The following is a 25,562-nucleotide window of genomic DNA, read 5'->3' on the forward strand; positions in this document are numbered from 1 at the left end:
TTCTTTTTTTTGCAAGAGGACAAGACCCTCACAATCCCAAAACTTGACTGTATGTGTATATATACATACATACAGTAATCCACCAAAATGCCACCGGAGTTGTAGAGAAGAAACCAGATGAATTAATAAATGTAATTTAATGTAGATCGCAAAAATCATTAACGCACTTCACATAAATGATAAAAACACGCGTTTTCGTCCCTCTCCACCAGGACTTCATCAAACAATTCTATGATCAATCTCATTCCTTTATATACTTTAATTAATACATATTTATCCAATAAAATGATGCAAACAATTAAAATTGAAATTCAAATATACCAATCTTGTTCATCTATTCATGAATATTAAACAGTACTAATAAATATTCATGAAAATAACCAGACTTGAAATCATTCAAAGACTCTTGTAGATACAGCTCCCTCAAGTGTGCAAAACCTGCAATAACATATCAGCTTTTCATGTTAAAAAGTTAAAAATATATACACATACAAACGAACCCAGATATCACCATACCTCAGAAAAAAGGAAATATTCCATCAAATTGCAGTCTCTGGTATTTGTAGGTCTGATTTTTTTTCAGCCTTTCCATCTCAGCATTACAATAGTTGGTAGAGGATCATGTCATGTCAGTTGGTTACCTTTGCCAAGTACTAGAGTAAGGGATCTAAATATTCACTCGTAGATAAAAACAAAGTGGAGAGAGAGAGGTTCTTGCCCACAGAACCTCCCTCACCTCTGGAATAGATTTCAACTGCTGATTAAGCAGTGTGATTGTCTTTCTTCAAATGGAAACTGGGTGGGTATTCACAAATTCTCCCATGGCCTGACTGGCCCAGCCCTCCTCCAGAGAAAAGGTTCAACCTGAGGGTGATTACTGGTCAAGTGGTAGTTTTCAGACTTAGTTATCTTGTATTGCATGTAATCCTATATATATAACACCTGGAATCATACCTTTTAGTATAAGAAATTTCCATTTTTGAGTGCAGAAAGAGTTCTCTCATCTATATAAATTTACAAAGTGATTGTTTTACCTACTTAATCATTTGTTTTCCCACAGTAAACTTAAATAACAGTGTTTTATCTTTGTATAAAATATGGTTTGTATAATTCTGAAAGCTCTTTACAGATCCTGCTGCTGGCAACAGCTAGAAGTTGAAATGCTCTATTATCTAACACTTTGGGCAACACAGATTAATGAGTTAGAAGCTGTTTTGCTTTCCTCTTTGAAGCAGTATACTGTTTTCTGTTAGTACCTGAAATTCATAAAACTTGTTACTATTTATCCAGCTCATCCCTTGCATCCTTTTTTTCTCTGCAGACTGACGTGAATGTTTATATTATTCCATTTGACATGCTAGCTGGTAATCTTCATTATATTTGTAATCTAAAGTCCGAAGGATGCACCTTTCCTTTTTGACACTTGGCATCTGACTCTTTTTTTAAAAGATCTAAATATTTTCATGGGCAATAGATGCATTCATTTTCTTTTTTAATAGACTTGTAAATTTACAGTTGTTTTGTCAGTATTGTCAACACCCCATGACAAGTTTTGCAACACTTAGTTTAGAAACCTTGAAGCTGGAGACTGAACTTTTCAGCACACAGTGATGCAGCCAGTGCACTGATAATGCTGTAACAGTAGCAACATCTGAAAGCAAAGGCTAGATTATGGTTAATTAATTAAATTCGGGCATGTGGGTGTTTTAAAGGTGCACCAAAGTGATTAAACACATTTTCTAAGTCAGAGGAGAGAAAGCCCATAGGCACTAAAAAAACCATAAACTAGGCCATAAACTCCTCATTTTTGCTTCATTCTGATGTCTTCCCAGTATAATTTGAGAAAAGCAGTTATGTTTTCATTTAATTCCATAAAAAGATAATTTCAAATGAACATGCGAATATTGGAAGATCCAGAGTGGTGACTTTACAGAGTCTTTCCTTTTTTGTTCTATGGATTCTGAATTTCATCTTTGGATCAGAACAGAATGTGCACTGGCATTTTTCAACCTCCTCCCTAACCTATGCCAAAATAAGATCATGTCCAATGCAGAGAAATTGGGATTTCAGTCTTGATCATGTTCAAACTGACTCAGGAGTACTGAGAAGAATGCTTGGCCCAGTCATAGTAGATCTTGAGTGGATTTTTTGTAATTTCTGGAGGGCTTTGTCATTCATTACTCTGTAAGTTGGTGGATACTTTCTAGATAATTCCATTTCATGTGTCCCTAGATTGAACTCCAAGTGAAAGAAAACCAGAGCTTGAATTAGCATTATTGAAAATTTTTCTGGATGGAGTTTTGAACTTTGGCTGACAGAAACTCTTGCTTCGAACTATTAGTCAGCTGTATTCTTGTGCTGTTTGACTAGATATTGACCTTTAGCCTTTCTAAAGGAAGGATACATCTCACTTTAGCTGGCCTGCTCTTTACTGAATCCTGTCAGTGCAGTCAGGTTGGTCTCCCTGTATTAAAAGATTTCCCCACTCGAAGAAGACCTTCAAGTAAACGGACATGGTGGCACTAGGTCACTGCACATTTGCAGACTAGCCACATATGTTTGGGACTTAACATTTGGATATCCAGTTGCAGGCAGACAAGAAGCTAGGAATGTAATCAAGATAACACATTTTTCCTCCCCTTGTCGTCCTGAATCTAACCTCTGATTCAATATAGCCATTAATTTAACCTCTACTTTAATATATCTGTTAAAGGTTCTAACTCTTATCACTCGAGTGCTTGGTTATGGGTCACAACTTGCATTGCCCTTTCAGGACCTTGGGACAACAAAGGAAAGCATCTTGATTTATGTATTTCCTTAATCCATGGAGCAGATCTCTCAACACCCTTTAAAAACATTAGGAAATCCTGAGTTGTACATTTACCTGTCTAAATCAAAAGGTTCAGTAAAAATAAATTGATTTAGTTAAAAACTACAGTAAAGCTTTGGTACTGTTTTGATCTGGTCATTGTTCTTCTAGAAGCAAGAAAACGAATAGAAAACAGTGTTTGTTAATATGAAAGAGGTTGACACTGCATTTTTGTTCTTGTATGCAAGTTGCATAGTTGTTTCCCCTTCAGATAGGTTTGCTCAAGCGAAGGTGTAGTTTTTCAGTTCACTTCCCTTGATAGTTCATAGGTTCATAGGAGATTAGTAGTCGTACGTCTTAAGAGCCCTTGCAAGCCTAGCAACTATAGTCTGATTTTACCCAATGTATGGTACTTAGAGGCATGAGGATGGCATGCACTTGTCTGTGCACTGAGTATCTTATAAAGATTACCAGTATTGCACCTGTCCTTTTCAACAGGTGCATCTTTTGTACATTGTAAGCTACTGTGGTAACTTGCTGGACATAGTTGCTTTAGCACTGATTAATGCCTGCTCAGTGCTACATGAGTTTCTGCCTGTGATTGGTAGAAATTACAGTAGTATAAATGTAAGTAATACTGAGCTTTAGCCTAAATTTTTGTAGCTGCCTTTCAAGAGCATGCTTCTGGCATGCAGAATGTTTTATTTCTCTCAGATTTATTATTTTCATGACTGTCTGGAAATTAAGTATCTTATTTTTTGAAGTATTTCCTCCAGTGACTGTTAATTTTTTATGATTTTTATTTGTTGTTCATTTACCTCATGACAAAAAGGAAATTTGTATTCTTGGAAACTTAACTCCAAAGGCTTTTCCAGTAGAGAGACTGAAATTTGAATAATACAGCTACTTATAAGCTAAAACACAGCATGCATGTAACTTCATTATGTTTCTCCTATACAGCAAACAGTTTATTTTGGTAACTGCTGTAAACAGGCTGTCCCATTAAGCATTAGAATATGTCTTGCAGAATAAGGAGTATCCCATTTGAATGAGTAGTAGTGTCATAAATTGTTTGCAAGGGAATGCTGTGATTATTTTATGCACTGATTCCACCAGCACATGTACACACACACACACACACACACACACACACACACACACACACACACACACACACACACTTTGCTTCTGACAGGCTAGCCCAAGTGACAGTAGTGGTCAGTCACTTTTAGATGCATTATACCACATGCCAAAGATAACTAGTTTCTGTGTTCTTTGTACACCTCTGATGTTTGATTTATAATGAAAGTGAAAGAAATAATTGGCACATTAATGGATTTCAACTTGTTCCTCCTAAGAACATCCAAAGACCCCACTGGCATGATCATTAGAGAAAGATGATGTAATTTCCTTTACTCTTTTGCTTTCACACACAGACCGTCTCCATCCTCATACAATGCTTCTTATTGTATACCACTTTGATGTTTGATAGTGACAAAAGTAAAGGACAGTTACAGAAATTAATTTCAACTGACTGATGTCATGCTCTACAACTGCACCCCCCCCTCCAGTAAACCATATAACTGGTAATATAACAGTAGTGGGAGGGTGGCGTAATGGTTAAAGTGTTTACATTAGAAGCACAAGTTGCAGGGTTTGATTCTCACAGGGGGTAATTGGCTAGACATAAAAATGGTCCATGAGGGCAGCTAGCCTAGTAATTATCTATGAATCAGACAATGCCCTTTTGTTTACACACAGTCTTTCTCCTGTCACCTCAAACCCTAAGAATTCCTTTGTTCTGTTTTCTTTGATCAGTCAGATGTACAAGTGGTGGTGGTAAGGGGGGGTGGGGGTAGTAAGCATAATAATGCATTTCAGCTAGCTGTTCTCATACATATGGTTTGACCTTTCCTGGCAAACAGTGGTCATGTAATTGCTGTTTGTAACAGTCTGGCACTCCTAGTAGCCTCTTGAATGTTTGACTGTTGTGAGAGTGAAAGAGTAATGGTTCAAGTAATGTATTTCAACTTACTGCCATCATACACATGCATGTTCCTCCCTTGCAAGCTATTTCAGTGACTGTCCAACAGTGATCACATAATGTCCCTTTGCCTTCATATGGTATACCGCCCTACTTTTACCCTAGCTTTTGCTTCAAACCAGTGTGCAACTGTGAAGAAAAACAGTTGAGTATTTTGACTTATTGCTGCCATATACACCCTTATCTTATCCTTCCTTGCGTTTAAACTGGACAAGGTGGGAACTTAAGTTTGACTCCCTGATATGCAAGCCTTCAGCTGCTGTTTTGCATATGGAATCTCTACTACTGCAGCTTTTGTTTGCACACAGTCAGCATTTCCCTGTATGAAGGTTTTCCTTATGGGTGTGTGACTGTGGTGGTAGTATATTTAAGTAAGGGTTTGGGGGTTGGTGTATGGGGGCTTACCCCCCCCCATAAATGTGGCATTTTAATTATTTGACAAGCTACAAGTTGAATTGATTTGTTTCATCTGGTCACAGCTGTAGTCAGTTTGGGCCAGAAGCATAACTGAAGGCTGTACAAAGACCTCTTTATACGTGATCTTTGTAATTAAAAAAAATAAAAATTGGTTGCTTTATTGTTGCGGGTATCGCTTAATTTGCCCACAACTATGTCTAGGGTGTCAAACATACCTGCAAGAAATAATGTTCTGAAGTTTTAATCTTCTGCTGCCATTGAAGGTCTCTGGTAAGCACTGAAATCACTCACCGAGAGCAGATGATTCCAAGTGCTTTATTCACATAGTAACAGAACATGGATTATCTGCCCATGGCCTCTTGTGTAGGATGGAATGAGAAGTCATGATGAGCAGCAAAACATCAAGCCTGGGTGGGATTTTTTTTCATTCATTTTTATGATAGCTTTAAGGACATTTCATTACCAACATATGTAAAGCTTCTTGAGGGTGGGAAAATGTATTTATTTGTTAGTATTTCTTTACTGGAAAATCTGACTTGGCAGAAAAAGCCTTTTCAGCTGAGGCTCTGGCGGAAATCTACAAACAATATATTTCACATGCATATTTACAAAATAAAATTAATATAAGTTTTGGGTACATGAAGGCAAAGTACATATACACGTTAAAAGTAATGTTTGTTTGCTTAAATTTAATGCATACACACACCAAGAAACAAGTGAATGTAAACATTGTAGAAAAAGAGAATGAGTAGGAAGATTGGAAATCTGTGTGGAGCAGTGGCAATAGAAGAAATACGTATGGGAGTACAAAGGATTGAGCTCAATGCCAAAAAATGTCATCATCCCCTTTCGGAAAAACTCTGTTCACATGAATTACCACATTGATGGTAGTCCACTGAACACAGAAGGCATTATAAGAGATCTGGGAACACAGTTGGACAGCAACCTCTCTTTTGACCACCACATTGCCACTGTGGTCAGAAAGTCCTGTGTGGCACATCTCATTACTAAGGGTTTTGTATCCAGGAAGAAAGAGGTCATTGGCCTAATGAGGGAAGAGTAGAGGGAGACGGTCATTGAGTACATTTCCCCCCGTTTGGCATGTACCTCACTAGTCACCTGCAACAACTGGAAAGGCCGCAAAAGTACCTCTCAACGATGATCCTAGGCCTTAAACAGTAGTCCTATATGGACAGACTCAAACAAATTCCCAACTATTCTCTGTCTCATATCACCTACTTAGAGACAATGTCTGCTTGACTTACAAAGCCATGTCTGACCCAGCTCTGTTAGAAATGCTACATGTAAAGAAATCCCAATCTCTCCGCACCACATGCTCCAGAGACCTCAACCTCATTTCCACACTCAACAGAACATGCTGGAGGAACAGGTTCATAACCCAGAGACTGCCCATGCTATGGAATAGACTTCCCGTACATGTCAAACAGAGCACCTCACTGGATCTCTTCAAGAGAAATCTTGATGAGTGGCTGAGAAATAGGAAATTCACACTGGGAATCACTCCAGTGGCTCTACTCGACAGAGACACTGGGAACTAATGGGTGGCACGATACTAGGGAAATCCTATGGGTTAGGCCTGTAAAGGCTGCAGGGCCATTAGCCTAGTACATACCTATGAACCTTTTTGAATATTTGGTGTTCTTTAGAAGTGAGAATTAAGTGTGATATAGGAAATAGCAGGTGCTCTAGTAACTATCCTGGATTGTCATACTTTTGCTGATTAAAAAAAAAATAGATGTGTGAAAATTATTTTTGGCACTTGATGTTCTGATTGTCAGTGGTGCCTGGAATATCCAGAAAGTGTAGTTAAGGTGTTTTTTTGTGTGTACATTTTTATTCTGGCATTAGTACACATGTCCACATTCATAGTCAACATATTGAATGTTGTGCATATTTTTACTGAGTCATAAACATAAGGACTATTTATGCATCATATATTTTTTTGTTTCTGTGGGGAAATTTAGCTTTGAACAAAGAGTACTTGCAGCAGTGTGGATTTTTTAAAGGAGACACGTGCAATATCAAGCCTGTGTGAGAACTGTGGTACCACCAGTATGATAACCCTGATGTTCTGATTTACAGTTACAGTGACCCCTTCTGTAAGATCTGCAGTTATGTTCAAGTATATTTACATAACTGTACTGTCTAAGCATAGAAGTTTTTATCCCAGAATTTCTGATTTACTTACCTCTCTTTCCACTTATTTAGTACTTATTGCTTCTGTAATTCTTTGATGCAATGCTATTACTGCAAATTGGCGCAGTCATTAACAAATACATTTTGTACTGGTTAAAACTGTAATATGTGTCTTTGTATCAAATTAACTTTTTAATATGCTTAATATCTTCATTTGTTACTGGCAAAATATAGCAGGTTTCCAATTTGTTTTTCTGTCCTTAGCTTCGTGTGGCCCTGGAGGAGTCCGTCCTGTCATTATGCAGCAGCATGAAATTGTCCTCAAAAGGGTTTATCCTCAGGCAGACAGTGCATTGCGCAATATCCTCTTAGAACAGCTGGTGGCTTTGTTGGACTGCTTCCTAGATGGCTATGTATCTCAACTGAAATCTTTGGATCGTCAGAATGCGCAAGAGAGATATGATGAACTGGAAATGGAGTACACTCAGAAGCGCTCAGAACTTCTCTCCCCACTGTGTACGTAAAAAGTGTTTTTGTAATAAGGACATATATTTTTTTTAAATAAACATCTTTGTTAATGTACAACTAAAACAGTGACACAGCTACAAGTTTAATTTAAAAGAAAACAAATTCTAGTAATATTTTTTCATGCAGTATTCGTGCATGTTTTCTTTTTCACAATTGGCATTCATTCCAGCATTACATAAATTGTTCAGTGCTATCCTTCCCTTACACCTCACTCCTCTTCCTGAACATTATTTTATGTGTATTGTTCCCACAGATTCTGTCTACTTTTATGTAATTTGTTTTCTTTTTCCAAGGGTCTTACCTCAAGTTCTTTTATCTCCTTTACAATTTTTAATACTTCAATTACAGTTTGTTTAGATTTTGTTTCCCATTTTCTTGTAATTGTTTTTTGGCAGTCAGTGTCACTAAACCTAGTAAGACCTTACTATGTGTAAGCAATTCATAACCTATGCCCCAGCTCAAAAGAATGATTTTCTTAAAAGGCAAATGACCTTAATCCCCATACTTTATCTTTATGGCCTACATCAGTATGTTGTGAGAGAACTCTTGAATAGTCTCATTGCTATCCATACCTCTTTCTGTCCACAGGAGGTAGACTGCATGTGGTGGTCCTCCAGTATGCTTGTATATACAGAAATATAACAAAGGAGTTTTGGAGATGTATGTACTTTTCAGATAGTAGACAATCACTGACAATTTCAAACTCTTCCAGTTGGACATGCCTCTGTTCCCAAGGTTATTATCCACATGCTTGACAGTTGCAGCAACTCATCTCAGGCGGCAGGGAACCAAGGTTTTTCCTAAACTGGATGACTGATTCTTGCCAGCTATCACTATCCAGGATGACTGCATTTAAACCTAGTTTCACTCCTTTGAGATGTTGGTGAACACCACAAAATCCTAGCTGTTGCCTACACAGACCGTAACATTCAGTGGCTGTATTATGGACTCTCTTGTTGAGCCTTCATTCCACCAGATGACTTCCTGTGTGTTCAATAGGTTATGCGCTGGATTCTTCAGGAGCAAATGGTTACATCATTTTGTTGTCTCAAGACCCTAGTTTTCAGAGAGTCTTCAGTTTGTATGGCATACAGTGCTTGCTTTTACTTGAGAGTTTAGCAGTGGACTTTAGAAACTGGTTCTACTGAACTCTCAGATTTTAGACTTCCCAATCAAATTATCACAGAAATGCAAGAATCTAATGTGATTGGTACACAGAGCCAGTTTATCCCTGGCCATGCCCCCTTTTTAGCTCCCACACCAGTTGTGACAGTTACCATTGATAGGGTACTTGTACTATAATGTGGGATGGGCATTTCAAGAGGAGATGGTCAAGGACCTTGGTTGTACAGGGCTGCCTTTCTGCACATCACTGTATTAGGAATGGGGGCTGTCCTCTACACTTTGTAGGTGTTCCGGGACTGACTCCCACTAGGTGCTATTGCCATCCACATGAACAACATGGCAGTGGTTTGGTAAATCAGAAAACAGGTTGAACTCTATTTTCTGTGTCAAAAAGCTGTCATAGTTTGAATGGACCTTTGCAAGTAGATGTTTTCTAATTGCCAGTTAGTGTTTGTCAAGTCAGCTGTTTGGCAGACAGGTTCAGACTTTGCTGATGCGTCACAGGTGGTCTTTCAACCTGCCCAGAGCCAAACACTGTTCAGAAATTGGAGGAAACCTTATTTTATTTTCTATTTTGTTTTATTTGCCCCCCCCCCTTTTTTTTTTATAACCAGGGCAGTCCATCTGCAAAGTTCAGTTTCAGCAGAGGCCTGGGGAGAAAAGTTCCAGTAAATATTTACATTTACCGTTTCGTTATAGATACGATAAGTACTTTTGCAATAGTAAAACTTGCAATATACAGAAGTAACTGCTTGAAGTTTATTTCAGTAATGAAAATTGAGTGACAATTCTCGCAAGTAGTACATCTGTGTTTAGTGTACAAAAGTATATTGTGTCCCAGACAGATGCATGTTTGACAGTCAGGCAGGTTATTCATACAGGATGGGAGTTATAGTAAATTGTCAAGTACATATGAAGGCAAATAATGGGATTTGATGTAAGCAAGCTAGGAAAATATTTTTTTCCGAAAGAAACATATAATGTTAGAGTTAGAAACATGTCAGGTATGATGTAAGCAATACAGGGAAAAGGGTTAGTTTGTAGAGCACGTGAAGTCTTGCTGTGACGACTTTGTATCACTGTCCAACGATACAGCTACTGATGTCCTTCAAGGATGCATCTGCAGTCATAACATATGGGTTGTCGGCAGCCCTTTGGTCAGCCGGATTCCAAAGTCTGGGTCTGGCCTCGGCTGATGTCGCACTTTCCCCAATGTCAGAGCGTCTGGGGTATAAAAGCGTCAGCTGACGCCATTTTCCTCAGTCTTTCTTGCCGCGCGGTGCCCGAAGCAGAAGCTGTTCGCAAGTGCTGATCAGTCAGATCCAGTGAATTCAGCTACCGAAGACTTCGAAAAAAGCTAAGTACCCCGTTGGGGACTCTTTCTTGCCTCAGCCGATGTCAGACAAAGTAAATAATTGTTTAACTTGTGGGAAACAAATACCTCTTAAGGATTTCCATTCCTACTGCCTTCCTTGCTTAGGCCCAGACCACGACGTATCGGCCTGTTCAGCCTGTGCTTCCTTCAACCGACGAACTCTTAGACGTCGGTCGGAGTTTGCAGAGGAATTTTGTGGGGCCACTTTTGCTTATAAAATGCCATCGGAGACTCCGACTTCGCATCTGGTGAAAAAACGGAAGGAAAAGGACCGACACTCGCGGCCCACGGTTTCGGCTGAAACCACGGCTAGGCCTACCACGAGTGTCTCGGTTTCGGCCGAAACCGAGTCCACGGAGATTCCTACTTCCAAACCCATTCATCCGACCACCGAGGCCCGTGAGGCCCAGGCTGAGTCGGCTACCGAACTTCCTACCGAAACCAGTGTTCAGGAAATGTCCGACACCATACCTTTGGACATTTATACTCCTGCACGTGGGGCAGCTAGGCTCCCTGCTTCCATGTCCATTAAGGCCTTTTCTAGGGCTAAAGCTGCCAAACTATCCAAAGCTATGCCTACCAAAACTACCTCCCAGAGGCCTTCCTCAAGTTCTCAGATCCTCACCCTTGCAGAGGACCTTATTTCTTTAATTAGAGGTTAACAACCTCACCCAGACAGGGCCTCTCACCCTCCTCCGGACAAAAGGCCCAGGACTGACCCCTCTGACCCACACTCTTCAGATGATGCCACGGATGGGTCTGAGTTGTCAGACCACCAGGAGGAGGCTTATTCACCTTATGAGGATTCAGATGCTGAGGAATCTATCCCTTCGGCCTCCCCTCCTGAAGAGTTTTCCTTTGGTGAGACTCTACACTCCATGAGAGAGCATTTTCAATGGCAAGGTCAGGATTTCTCTGATTCTAGAAAAAGATTAAGGACCTTTTTGCATTTGCCTCAACATAGGCCCTTAGCTATACCTCCTGTTCTGAATGTAATTGATGTGTACAATGATGTCAGTACAGCCCCTGATACTCTTCCTCCGGCCCCTGCCAAACCTGACAGATACTACAGGGTCCCGGATTCTCATTTCCATCTGTACAAAGCCCATTCTGCAGACCCAGAAACTATTTCTCAGGGCCCTAAAGGGGTTGCGGCCGCCACTGCCAAGAATCCTCTACCCTCTGAAAGACAGTCTAGAGCTTTAGAGAGGTGGGGAAAGAAGGTATATACTTCTGCAACTCTTTCTGTCAGGGCATTAAATTGTCAATTTCATATGATACAGTACCAAGAGTATTTGTTAGATGAACTGAATAAGAAACTTTCTTCTCCTGAACCCCTTGACCGTAAATCCCTTCAGGATTTGGTACACAATTCACAACAGGTTAGTAATCATTTCTTAAAATGTAGCTGATGCACTGGAGGCTTCATTTAGATCAGCTATGACTGGGGCAGTTATTCGTAGGCATGCCTGGCTGAAGGAACAATCTTTGCTAGACCATGTTAAAGCTAAACTCCTGGATGCTCCTATGGAGAAACAAAATTTATTTGGCTCCTCTGCTCAGGAGATCTTAAAAAAGGTTGAAGAAAAGGCAAAATCTGTGCAAACAGTTAAAGATTTCCTGCAAGTACAATCACCGAGATTCAGCAGAAACTGGCCTACTAAGAATTGGTCCTTTCCAGACTCGGACAGAGCCCAGAGGGGCAGGAACAGGCACCCTAGAGGCAGAGGTCAATCGAAGGGCTCCTACAGAGGCCGTCAGTGGCAGCCTGCCAACCAGAGGAGTAGTGCAACAACAACTACTACTACACCAGGGCAGGCTCAATGACTTAACTCTGATTCCGCCTACCAGGGATCAACTGGAAGCACCCTTGGGCGGAAAGCTGGCTTTATTCTCAAAAAACTGGCATTATATCACAAGGGACACATGGACACTGCAAATAATAGACAAAGGATACAGGTTCCACTTCCACACTTTGCCGAAAAGAAACGGAATGCCAAACCTGCCACCAAATCAGAGGGCAGAGGCTTTAAGACAGATCAACAATTTGCTTCAGATGAAAGCTATAGAAAAGGTACCATGTTCAGAACAAGGCCAAGGATTTTACTCCAGACTATTCCTTGTACCAAGAAAAGAAAATCAATGGAGGCCTATTCTCGACCTGTCCGCACTGAATACTTATCTCATTGTGCCAAAATTCAAGATGCTGACCCTACAGCAGCTTCTTCCCATGTTGGGCAAGGAGTCTTGGCTGGTGACTCTAGATCTCAAGGAGGCATACCTGCACGTCCCTATTCGACCAAGTTGCAGAAGACACCTCAGATTTCTTGCAGGATCAGAGCATTATCAATTCTCAGCATTGCCCTTTGGCTTATCTACTGCGCCCAGAGTATTCACGAAATGCCTGGCATCAGTAATTGCACATTGCAGACTACAGGGAATTCAAATCTACCCATATCTGGATGACTGCCTAATACAAGCGGACAACAAGGCAAATTTGATAAAGGACTTGGCCTATGCCATCCACCTGCTACAGGCCTTGGGATACACAGTCAACATCCAAAAGTCAAGACTAGTGCCATCCCAAAGGATAACCTTTTTGGGTGCAGATCTGGACACAACCACCCAAATGGCTTTTCTCACAGAAGAAAAACAAAAACAACTTCCAGATTACTTCATGATTCTGACAAGACAAACTCAGCTTACTGCAAGGAAAATCCTGCAGGCCCTGGGTTACATGGCATCCTGCATAATTCTGATACCTCACGCCAGGCTGCATATGAGGAAATTACAGTGGTACCTAAGGAGTGTATGGTCTCAACACAGTCACAGTTTAGAAACCTTGATACCAATCATTCCATGCCTTCAAAAGGAATTTCTGTGGTGGGCCCAGGCCTGCCAGTCCAACAGAGGGTTGCCTTTCAACAAACCAAAACCAAGGCAGACCATCACCACGGACGCTTCAGACCGAGGATGGGGAGCACACATGGAGGGCAAATGTATCCAAGGCCTATGGCCTCAAGCACAACTAAGCATGCACATAAACCAAAAGGAAATGCTGGCAGTGATGCATGCAATCGAGGCTTTCAAACCCTTCCTCCAACAAGGCCACCTGTTAATAAGGACAGACAACACCACGGTCATGTGGTACATAAACAAGCAGGGAGGCACACACTCTTACCCTCTATGCCGGCTGGCTATGAATCTATGGGAACTATGCCTGAAACTCAATATCCAACTACAGTCCCAATTCGTGCCAGGGAAAGAGAATACACTGGCAGACAGCTTAAGCAGAACTACCATGGATGCACACGAATGGATGCTGCACCCAGACATCTTCCAACTCATAGCAAAGACATGGGGAATGCCGGAGGTAGATCTGTTCGCCTCCCCACTCAACCATCAACTGAAGGCATTCTGCTCAAGGACATACCACCCACAAGCTTGGAGGGTGGACTCTCTCTCAGCTGGAAAGCCCTAAAAGTATATGCCTTCCCACCTCTCCCATTGATGTACAAGGTTCTACTGAAGATCAGGGAGGAACAGCCAAGAGTGATACTGATAGCTCCAGACTGGCCAAGGCAACACTGGTATCCATTATTGAGAAGCATGTCTCAGGCAAAACCATGGCCTCTCCCCCTATGGCCTCTTCTTCTGACGCAGAACAATTTCAAGACCATGCATCCCAACTTGAAAACATTGCAGCTAACTGCCTGGAAAATTCCTTAAATCCCAATCAAACTGTTTAATCACAGAGAGTGAAGGACATTATCTTGGAGGCTCGCAGGCCTTCCACAAGGAAGACATACTCAGCTAAATGGAAGAGATTTCTCATTTGGAGCACATCAAAAGGCTCAGATGTCACAGCATATCCTGGAATACTTAGCAGAATTGTTCTACAATGGCCTGTCCTATTCTTCCATTAAAATTCATGCCTCAGCAATTTCAGCAGAATACAATGTGGATCCACCTATCTTCTCACACCCTCTCCTCAGACAATTTCTGAGAGGGATCAAAAATATTAAACCTCCAAGAAGACCGCCTCTACCTACTTGGGATCGCAACTTTGTGCTGGAGAAACTGACACTTCCTCCTTTTGAACCAGCAGCATCAGCAGATCTACAGTTTCTGTCTTGGAAAACTGCATTCCTTCTGGCAATAACTTCAGCAAGAAGAGTATCTGAGTTACAAGCATTAATGGCAGTGCAGCCATTTCTTATTTTCCATCAGGACAGAGTTTCACTAAGAACCAATCCTACTTTTATGCCAAAGGTGGTATCTAGGGTATCCTTGAACCAAGCTATTCACTTGCCTACGTTCTTCCCAAATCCACAGAATAGAGGGGAAAAACTTCTGCACACCCTGGATATACACAGACAACTACGCTACTACTTGGACAGAACAAAAACTAGCAGAAAACAGAAAAACTGACCAACTATTTGTAGCATATGCTACTGGGGTGCAGGAAAAAGCAATTTCCAAACAGACAATTTCAAAATGGATAGGAAATTGCATTCGATTTTGCTACTCCTTTCATGGAAAGACAGTTCCTGAAAACATCAGGCCTCATTCCACAAGGGCCACGGCCACCATTACAGCCTTCCTACGAGGGGTGGCTACCAAGGACATTTTAGAAGCTGCTACTTGGAGCTCCGTGCATACATTTGCCAAGCATTACAATCTACCTTTATACTCCAGATCCAGAGCAGGTTTTGCTACTGCAGTCCTGCAGGGGATCTTAACTACACCATCCTTTTCTTAGTACCACCTCCCCCAGATTGGCTATGGTATTCTACCCATATGTTATGACTGCAGATGCATCCTTGAAGGACATAGTACAGTTTTGTACCTACCATAAATGTAGCTGCAGTCAGGTTTACCCTCCCTCCTACCCCTCTGTGCTATTCCTAGGGTACTTACCCCTCTTTTAGCTAGCTGGGGGAATCTATTATGGTGTATTTGTTTGTTTATACATGTATATAATTTTGCAAATGTTTGGAACTTTCTGCATTTATCCAAATTTAGCCTTCCTAGAGGGCACCTGGCATCTGGGGCAAGAAAAACTGAGGAAAATGGCGTCGGCTGATGCTTTTATACCCCAGACGCTCTGACGTCGGGGAAGGTGCGACATCAGCCGAGGCCAGACCCAGACTTTGGAATCCGGCCGACCGAAGGGCTGCCTGAGGCAGGACAACCCATATGTTATGACTGCAGTTGCATACCTATCGGACATCTACATTTATGGTAGGTACAAAACTGTACTTTCTCCCTTTTCCCCTTAGAAAGCTGCCCTAGTGATGCACTCAACCAGAAGTGCACCTCCCTAGGTTTTCATATTCTTTTCATAATGATCCCTCGATTTCAAATTCTTGGAGAAAGCTTCAGTCTTCATCCAATGTTTGTGTTTTCCTGTGTAATTGTTGAGAAGTTTTAATACATTTGCTATATTTTATTTTTTACTGTTTGTTTCATTTATTTATTTGTTTACCAGGGAAGTCCGACTGGGGCATGACAAGCCCCTTTTCAGCAGCGGTCTGGGTAGAAAAGTTTCATAGTTAACAAATCTTACAAGATGTCATAGACTACAGTATAAAGTGAAACAGCAAATGTTGACTATCACATATAGATATAAAACTTAGTGTATAAAGAAAAAAAAAAAAGACAGCTCCTAGAAATCTTGTATTACAGAGAGTAGTGTTTCAGTATTATTGTAGCAATAACAGTGTTAAGAAATTTCATGGGATTACTAGACAGGTGCGTGAAGGGTATTACTACAGCAATAACCCACGCCTAGATGTGGGTAATGCGGGATTTACCCACGGTTGGCGTGGTTTGGTCCTGAGGGACCAAACAAAGACAACCGTGGGTAAATCCCGCATTACCCACACCCAGAAGTGGGTTATTGCTATTATACTATGACATTATTTAAGAAAATAAATAATTACTTTTCTTAAATAATGGCATTGTATAATGCCTCTTTGCTGCCCTTCCGCAACTGTCTGGTATCCGCGGCAGTTGTGATGTACTGCACATGCCTACGCAGTACATCAGAGCTGTGGCCAAAAGCAAGATCTCCATTGCTTTTTACTGTTTTGCTATGTTAAATGGGTTTAACATAGCGAGACAGCTTTAAAATAAGCAACGGTGATGTCCGTTGCTTATTTTAAAGCTTTCTCGCTATGTTAAACCCATTTAACATAGCGAGACAGGTTTTAAAAAAAAGCAACGGAGAAAGCAAGATCTCTGTTGCTTTTTACACACTGTGTCGCTATGTTAAAGGAGTTTAACATAGCGAGACGGCTTTAAAAAAAGCAATGGAGATCTCCGTTGCTTTTTTTAAACCTGTGTCGCTATGTTAAACTCTTTTAACACAGCGAGACAGTGTTTTAAGAGACTTATACTAATGGAAAAAGTCCGGGCGACCGGACTTTTTTCCATTAGTATAAGTCGATTTACAACGTGCATGCTGGCCAATCAGCGTGCACATTTTGGAATATTAATGGGGGGGTCATGGTATAATAGTAGATAACAGATTCATTGGTAAGAATTTCTAGATGTAGCTAAGCTACTGAGTCTTCTGATGAAAGCCAGGAAGCTTTGATTATGCAAGAAGACAAAGGAAGACACTACACATATATTTGCTGTTTGTTAGGAGAAAGGGGATGATCTGTAAACAGGCACTCATTAGCACTCCCAAAATATCCTAGTTAGGTTATAACTAGGTTGACTTTATGGGAAGTACGTGCCAAACCTTGTCTCAAAACTTCCAATGTTTTCAGCCTTTCTGTGTTAACTGCTTGGTAGGAGAAGTTTTGTTTGGTTTCTATTTTATTTTTTTTTTTGCTTCTGATTTTTACTATTTGTTGAAAGAAAGGGATAAATTGTAGGCAGGAACACTCCAGCCCTCCCAAAGGGCTTGACTAGCTGTACTGTGAGTTGAGTGTGAACGGTCATGAATCACAAGTTGTTATGCTAGCAAGCAGACATGTCGCATCTAAGTTGGGACATGCATCACTGGTGCAATATGTCAGAATAACTATTCTGAGTACTTCCCTTTGTTCTATCTTAGCTCAGTGTACTTAATTTAGTATTGGTTTGTATATTCTGGTGATTTCTTAACCAAGTTTGACTTGATTTACTAGTTGATCTAGCCTTCTAAGATGGCTGAACCACTGACCAGCTTAATTTCAGCTCTCCCAGCGTGAAAACACCAAAGAAAAAAATTGGGGAGCCTGAAAGAAAATACACCAGAAAACAGGAATGGAGTTGGTATACAAGGCATTCTCCAACCCATTACTGAGGGATGTACAGTACAAGTCAGATGGCATCAAAAGTGCTCTGTCTAGGGATTTAGCCTTCCACTGCAACATCAACAAGATGGTAGGTATGTTTTGCAGCAAATGCTGCTGCTGTGGAGTAGACTCCTCATTCACATAAAACAAAGTTCATCCATCCCTGTCTATTTACAAGCGGAACATAGATCTCTGGACGAGAAACAGAAAACCTACCCCAGGCCTGCCCTATGTGCTTCTAATCGACAGAGGCCTGTTTCTCTAATAAACAAGTTCATACAGAAAGCAAGACAGTACAAGGCCAGTGTGATCCTCATTGCTTCATTTTGGCCCCGACAGATATGATTCCCCTTCCAGTGGATTTTGGATCAATAACCAGGTCTTCTGATTCACCTGTCTGGATTTCCTCCTCCAGACTAGAAGTTCATGCATTTAACCATGTAGTTTTTTCAGTAATGACCATAGCCAGAGATACCAGGATCCCCACCGTAGTTGTCAGGAATATATCATTTTCTCAGAACCCACCCACAAAAAAGGTATACCAGCAGTCTCTGAAGGATTGACCCCTTTTCAGCACCCATTCCTTCTATATTAGAATTTCTGTCTGAACTTTTTGATAAGGGTTATAGTTATTCTACCATCAGTGTTCAAATGGCAGCTAGCTTGAACTTCCACATTGGCCATAATGATTCCTCCATTGCTTACCTAAAGATTTCTAAAGTCTTTTTGAGAGGGGCTTTTCTGTAGCAACCTCCCAGTAGGGACCTGGTTCCCCATGGGACATTTGCATTATGCTCCAAGCTCTAACCACCCCCCCCCCTTTGAGCCTGTGGCAACAGATCTAAAATTCTAGACCGGAAATTTTTTTTGGTGGCATTTGCGTCAACCAGATGGATTTCATAATTACAGGCAGTTTCATAGAAACCTCTCTGTCTGTTTCTTTACTAAAAAAAAAAAAAAAAAAAAAAAAAAAATAGTGTTTGTGAGTTTTTGCTCCAAACCTGATCATAAGAATGGCAACCAAGACTAACATTAGTAAAGATGCAGTCATATCAGGAGGAAAAAGCTGATCCTGACAGGGGTGTGGCACGAGTAAAATATTAAAAATTGGAGACAGCAGTGTGTTTGTGGAAAATGGTTATTCACTATACATCAGGCAGAAGAGATGCAAATTTGTACTGGAAATCAGTAATGTCAAGAGGTAGGTGTACAATTCAAGCTGTTGTATCCATCTGTTTTCAGAATATTTTTCTTGGAGGAGCAGACATATTTTGATTCAGAACAGGCTAAGGAGTAAACAAAAGTTCATCTAACATGAAGTGACCCAGTAAACAGGAGGGGTAGTGCGTTTACTATTCTTTTAACAGTCAAGCTCGTAAAGAGACTTTGCCAATGAAACCTTTTCCAATGTTCCAAAGGAAATTGCTTGAGACACCAAAAAAAGCTAAATGTGCGTTGTTTTCTGGGTTTGTTCTAAGTTAATATGGGATGGAGTGTTCTGAAAACAGTTTTTTTTTTGTTTGAGGGCTTTCATTAAATCAAAAAGTTCTGACATGTGACATCAGTTTAAATGGAGATGACAAGCACCAGGGCCATTGATGAGGGTAAATCTGTGCACACAGCATACCTTGACTTGGCAAAGGCTTTTGACACAATTCCACACTCTGGCATTATCAATAAACTTAGCAAACTGATTGTAAACCCCTTTGTTGTAAGATGGGTTGCCAGCTGGCTCACATCTGGGCACATACTATCAAAGTGGGTGATTCCACATCAACCAGCAGACTTATCAGCGGGGTGCCACAGGGATCAGTGCTGGCCCCCCTCCCCCACTGTTCTGTTTATACTTGTCAGAAGTTCAGGTCAACAGTAAGGGGTTGTGGCTGACCAAGTTTGCAGAAACTGTGTTGATTTATTGAATCCCCAGGTGATGTCAGTATACTCTAGGAGTGATGTACGCAGACCAGTGACTGGTGTCTTAGTCACAGTCTCAAACTGAATGTAACAAAATGCATCATCATTCTGTTCGGCACAGTGTCCCTCCTCACTCAACAACAATAGCCTAAGTACCCATGAAGTGGTAAGGGATCTGGGAATCACAAGTTAACACCAACCTTAACTTCAACCACCATGTGTCTGCTGTAGTAAGGAAGGTTTTCAACATAGCACACTTGATAAGTAAAGGCATCACCTTGAGAGCAAAAGAGGTTGTACCCCTCTATACTCTGCACTAATCTGGCCCATAATTGAGCATAATGTCCCATTCAGTATGTTCCGTATAGAGTACCTTTAGCGACTGGGGAGACCTTAGAGGTTTCTAACAAAGAAGATCAAGGGATGTGCCTTACATAAACCGATTAAAGTCCCTGTATCATAAAGACGACTTAGGAGAGATTTATGCCTGGCTTACAGAGCAATCTCAGACCCAAACCTAATGAACTCGCTGCATATCCCTGCATCAAATGGGACTAGAACTACCTGTTCTGGGACCTAAATATGTCTGCGACTTAAATAGGACATGCTGGACGGACAGATTTGTCTCCCAGCGACTGCCCCATCTTCGGAATAGGCTACCGATTCATGTGAAGCAGAGCACTTCTATGACACTTCCAGAGGAAAGTGGACGAGTGGATTGAGCACTTTAAATTCCTGGACATGGCCATTCATTACTAAATGCAATCTTGGATATTGACTAGCATTTCTATGGTATCACATTGGGATGAAACGGCTAGGCTTCAAGTGACCTCTAGGTCAATAGCCTAGTAATCTCCTATGATCCTGTGATAACTGTATAAAAGATCAGCCTGCCAAACCTTAGTGTGTGCACGTAAAACCAGGGATGGAAATGCACATTTAAAAAATTATCTATAGTAGGTGGGAACAATCGCTTTTTATCATACTGGCTACTGTGTGTATGTATATCTTAGAATGTTCATGGCCTTTACAGGTGTAGACAAAAAGGAGAGAGTATTGATATTAAGAAATACAGAGTACTAATAGCAATGCTGTAGGAGATGCATTTGGAAAGAAATCTGCATGTAAACTTGACAGAGAAAAGATTTCAAGATGGATACTAAGTAGAATATCAGGTTAGAAGGAAAAAGGGAGTAGTACATACGTATGTAAAAATATTTCAAGCATGGGCATTAATGCCCTTCTAGCTTGCCAGTATACCAAAACACTTGTTCCCATAATAAGTGTCCAGGCTGTTCTTAAAAATATCTAAAGTAGTGCTTGCTGGGGTGAATTTCCCATCCAATCATCAAGATTTTTCTTGGAGTGCTAATGAGGAGCTCTGTTTGACATAGATAGGTAGTCTATTCCAGAGTATGGGAAGTCTCTGGGACAGGAATCTATCCGTCCAGCATGTTCTGTTTATTGTGGTGACAAGGTTTAGGTCCCTAGAGCGTGTAGCTTGGAGGGATTGGGATTTCTTTAAGTGGAGCATGTCCAACAGCTCTGGGTTTGACATAGCTTTGTATGTTAGGCAGAGATTGCCCCTGAGTAGGCGATATGCGATGGAGTAAAAGACTGTCTGCATAGGGCATCTATTTGAGGCCAGTAATCCTCTTTGTGAGGTATTTCTGTGGTCTTTCCAGTTGTTGTAGATGTCTTGTGAGGTACATACTAAAAGGGGCATTGTACTCTATAATGGGTCTAATGAGTGATGAGTAGAGGGGAACAATGACCTCTTTTTTTCTGGATGAGAATCCTTTTGTGATGAGATGAGCCATGTAGAAGGATTTCCTGACCACTGTGGAGATGTGATTATCAAAGGAGAGACTACTGTCCACCTGTGTCCCAAGGTCTCATCACATTGTCTGCATTAAGTAGACTACCAGCTATGTGGTAGTTCATGGGTACAGAGTTTTTACCAAAGGGGATGACAATACACTTTTTCGCATTGAGCTTCAAGCCATGGCTTTGACACCAGGTATCTGTCTCAGTGATGCCCTTTTGTAGTTTGTCCACATCGTTAGGAGTTTCGATTATGGCTCCTAGTTTGCAGTCATCTGCAAACTTTGTTAGCCAAAGACCTTCGGTGTTGGCCTGCACTTCAGAGAAGTAGATACCAAACAGGAGAGGACCAAGGACTGAACCCTGTGGGTACTCCACTTGTCACTGGTCTGATGTCGGATTTGGAATCCGCTACTTTCACAGTGTGGGTTCTGTCCGTGAGCCAGTTGGCAACCCATCTTGTGACATAGGGATTTATACCTAGTTTAATGAGCTTATCTATAATTCCAGAGTGGGGGATGGTGTCAAACCTTGCCGAGATCTAGATAAGCTGTGTGAACCATTTTACCCTCATCTGTGGCTTTGGTGACTGCTTCAAAGAAGTCAGTCAGGTTTAGGAGACATGATCTGCCTTTTACAAATCCAAACTGGGTAGGATCTAGAGTTTGGAGATTACCAATGTCTTTGTTTGAGTTCCACGATGATAGGTTCCATGGCCTGCAGACCAGGCTCGTCAGGCTAATGGGGCGGTAGTTCCCGGGGTCCGTCGTGGCTCCCCCTTTGTGGAGTGGGATAACTGTCGCGGTGCACCATTCAGTGGGTACAAAGCCTGAGGTGAGGCTATGATTGAACATGGTACTTTGGTAGGGTGCCAATTCATTCTGTAGTTCGTGTAGAACGCAGCCTGGGATATTGTCAGGTCCCTTAGGATGCTGTGTTCTTGGCTTTGGAGAGTGTGTTTTTTACCTGTGCAGCTGTGATTATAAGAACTTTGCATTCTTCTGGTATAGAGATGGGCCCTCTAGGGGGTGAGAGGGGGGTAAAGTTAGCACTGAACCTATCTGCTAGGATGTTGGCAATATCAGTTGGTTCTGTATATTTAGTGCCATTGTGCTGTAACTCAGAGCAGATCTGTGTTCCCATTTAGATTCTTGACATGGCTATAGAATGCTTTGTGGTTGTCTTTAGAGTCAGTGGCAATTTTGTTTTCGTAACTAGCTTTGGAGGATTTTATGAGGGATCTCAGCTTCTTACTGAGGTTGACCAGGGAGTTCCTCCAGTCATGGGATTTTACTCTTTTTTTGCAACAGTTTCTTTCTTCTGTTGTAGAGTTTGTTTATGGCAGAAGACCACCAGATTGGCTTCCTTTTTTTGGAGGATAACATCTTGGTTCTATTAGGGATAGCATGATCCATGCACTCGTGTAAGTGCTTATAAAGTGCATTTGTGTATGATTTGTAGTCATACCTCTATTGTCCATCTGCATGGGTGTCATGAAGTTTGCCACTTCTGTCTTAAGAAGTGTGAAGTTGGCTTTGGAGAAGTTTTTTACGATTGTTTCCCTAATTGGGGGAGGGATGTGGATGTCTAGGCTGATTAGCTTGTGGTCGGATCTGACCAATGAGGAATTGACCTCAGGTGTGGAACACCGGTTTCCCATGCTGGTAATGACCAAGTCTAGGATATTGCTGCCCCTGGTGGGGGGTGTGAATAAGTTGATCCAAGGCATTTGAATTTATGAATTCTAGAAAGCGTTGAGCAAAAGAGTTGATACATGAGTAGTTTTCCCACCCTCTCATACAGTTTAACTCAATCGTTGGATTCCTTTTCTCCTTACAGTATGGTTCCAGTATTATGTATGTACCAGAAACCTGCTTGTAGTTTTTAAAACTTTCATTTCCTTGCATTGGAGTCAAAGGTAGGGAAAGCCCACCTACTTTTTTTTAAACTCAACTTCTCACATACTTTGCAGAGAAGTTAGTCTCCACCTGCATGACATATCATAGACACAGTTAAATCTGTAGTTTACCCTGTCAGGTAGTGCTGTCAATCTTAGATGGGCAATTAATCCTGCTGTCAGGAACACAGCAGCTGTTATAAAAAAAGACAGAAAGCTGTGGAATTGTTTCAACTGTTTTTATTGCAGAGGGGAGGAGAACTTAACACTCCCCTTTCATAGTAAAACAAAGCAATTAGATCAGTCGGAGGTTTAAAGGAAGTTGTCAGCTCTTCTGTCAAATTTACTTAAGCAGCAACACAGGAGTGGAATTCTAAGCTTTAAATGCTATTTATAATAGTTTGTGTTAAGATAACTTGAGTAGTTGCAAAGATTTCTGTGACATTTAGAGAAAAGTCGGTAAATATTTTTTCTTCTAAAGTTTAAATGCATTTACCATTTTCAACCCCCCCAACCCCACACACACACACACACACACACACACACACACACAGGCCAGAACTGCAGAAAGAGTCAGGTGGCAACCCTATCAACTAGGTGCACTGATACTGTTCATAAAAAAGGTCTTTTAGGTTTTGTGTGACATCCTTCCAGAGGGGGATGCATATATGGTACATGCAGATCCATTGTCAGAGATTTCTACTGACTTTAAGTCAGCCCTTACATTGTCAGACAGCAACCATAATATACAGCTGAATTTACTTTAACATACATTTACTATGTGTCCTTGCATTAAGAACACTAAGAAAAGGAAATCAGAAGTACTTAACTGTGTTTAAATGCATACACACATGCTTTTTTACACGTTCGTTATATACATATACAGAAACGCATACATACACACACACTAGTGTGTGTGTGTAATATGTGTGCATGCAATGAATTTATAATAAACATAATATAGTTAAGAATTATTAATGTATACATTCTAGTAAATTTTGCTCAATGATCTACTTGGTCACACATTGACTGTGTTCCGCATGCAATCTTGGTCAGTGTCTTTCTGTCAGTATTTTTTTATTTGTATTGATAAGTGCATTTACTAACTGTTATTATCTTTGCCAGTGTAGCTTATGTTGTGGCTGAAAAGGGTCCTGGGACCAGTTCACATTCTCTGTTACCAAAGTATAAATAAATATGAAATAGAAAAAAGGAGGGGGAACATGACAGAAATAATTGGAGCTAGTAAAGCCCAGCTGCATCATTCATGAGAGAGAAAAATCCTCACACTGAAGGCATTGGGAAGTAGCAGACAGACTAAGTTTAGAGTCCCACTACTTGTCACTTGTAAATGTACTGCAAGGAATCATTTACTGCAGTGAGAGTTTTCACACCTTAGCATGAGAGTATGGGGGAGGGTTTATCAAGTTTGTTAGGACTACAAAGACTCCTCTTACAAAAAACTGTTTTTTATATGCTTTCTTTTGCTGCAAGTAGCTAACCGCTATTAATAGCATAGAACAAGCTCTGGCAGACAGATAAATGAGGCTCAGTCAGGTAAACAGAGAAGCAACTCTTTTGCAGAGGGTGCGTTTAGATGGCAGTGCTTCACAGTCCTGCCATTATACTTTAATGGCATGAGAAAACAGCACCACTTCCTTATGTCTGGCATGAGTCATATAAAGAGGACTTGAAATGCATTCTGGGAAGAAGGAAGGAAAGCAAGAAAGTAAGTTCACGTTACCAAGGCAGGCCCCATCATCCGCCATTTTGAGAGAAACGCATTAAAATTGTAAAAGAAGCACTTGGAGTGATTTTGAGGCATTAAAATAGCTCAAAAACAAAGATACAATGACAAAAATATGTTTCTTGAGTTCTAAGGTGGAGTTTTCCTTTAATGGTGAGGTAGTTGAAATCGCCCATTATTAAGGTGTTGGGTTGTACCCTAATAAATACTTTCCAGTGTATCAAGAAATGAGGAGTGTGAATCCTGGGGCATTGTGGGGGGTCTGTAGCAAGCTACAATTTGGATTGTGGTCTTGCCCAGAGTTAGTTGCACTTGGATAATCTCTGATGCATTATGCTGTGCAACTAGCCTGGGGGTGTGGATATCCTTAATGAATATGGACATGCCTCCGCCTTTAGTGCTTCTTTCTGGGTTAGGTGGCCAAAAGGTGTGG

The 25,562-nt window shown here is 41.0% G+C and overlaps 1 protein-coding gene across 1 annotated transcript in view; it reads left to right on the forward strand.

Moving 5' to 3' along the window:
• Positions 1-25,562, forward strand: part of NUP133 (nucleoporin 133) — a 2,059,048-nt gene that overhangs the window by 1,376,292 nt on the left and 657,194 nt on the right. Inside the window, exon 18 of the mRNA XM_044070734.1 lies at positions 7,692-7,943. Coding sequence (XP_043926669.1) covers positions 7,692-7,943 — 252 coding nt within the window. The remainder of the gene's footprint in view (positions 1-7,691; positions 7,944-25,562) is intronic.

This window comes from Protopterus annectens, chromosome 1.part0, assembly GCF_019279795.1.
Source record: "Protopterus annectens isolate FY-2018-M chromosome 1.part0, PAN1.0, whole genome shotgun sequence".
NCBI lineage: Eukaryota > Metazoa > Chordata > Ceratodontiformes > Protopteridae > Protopterus > Protopterus annectens.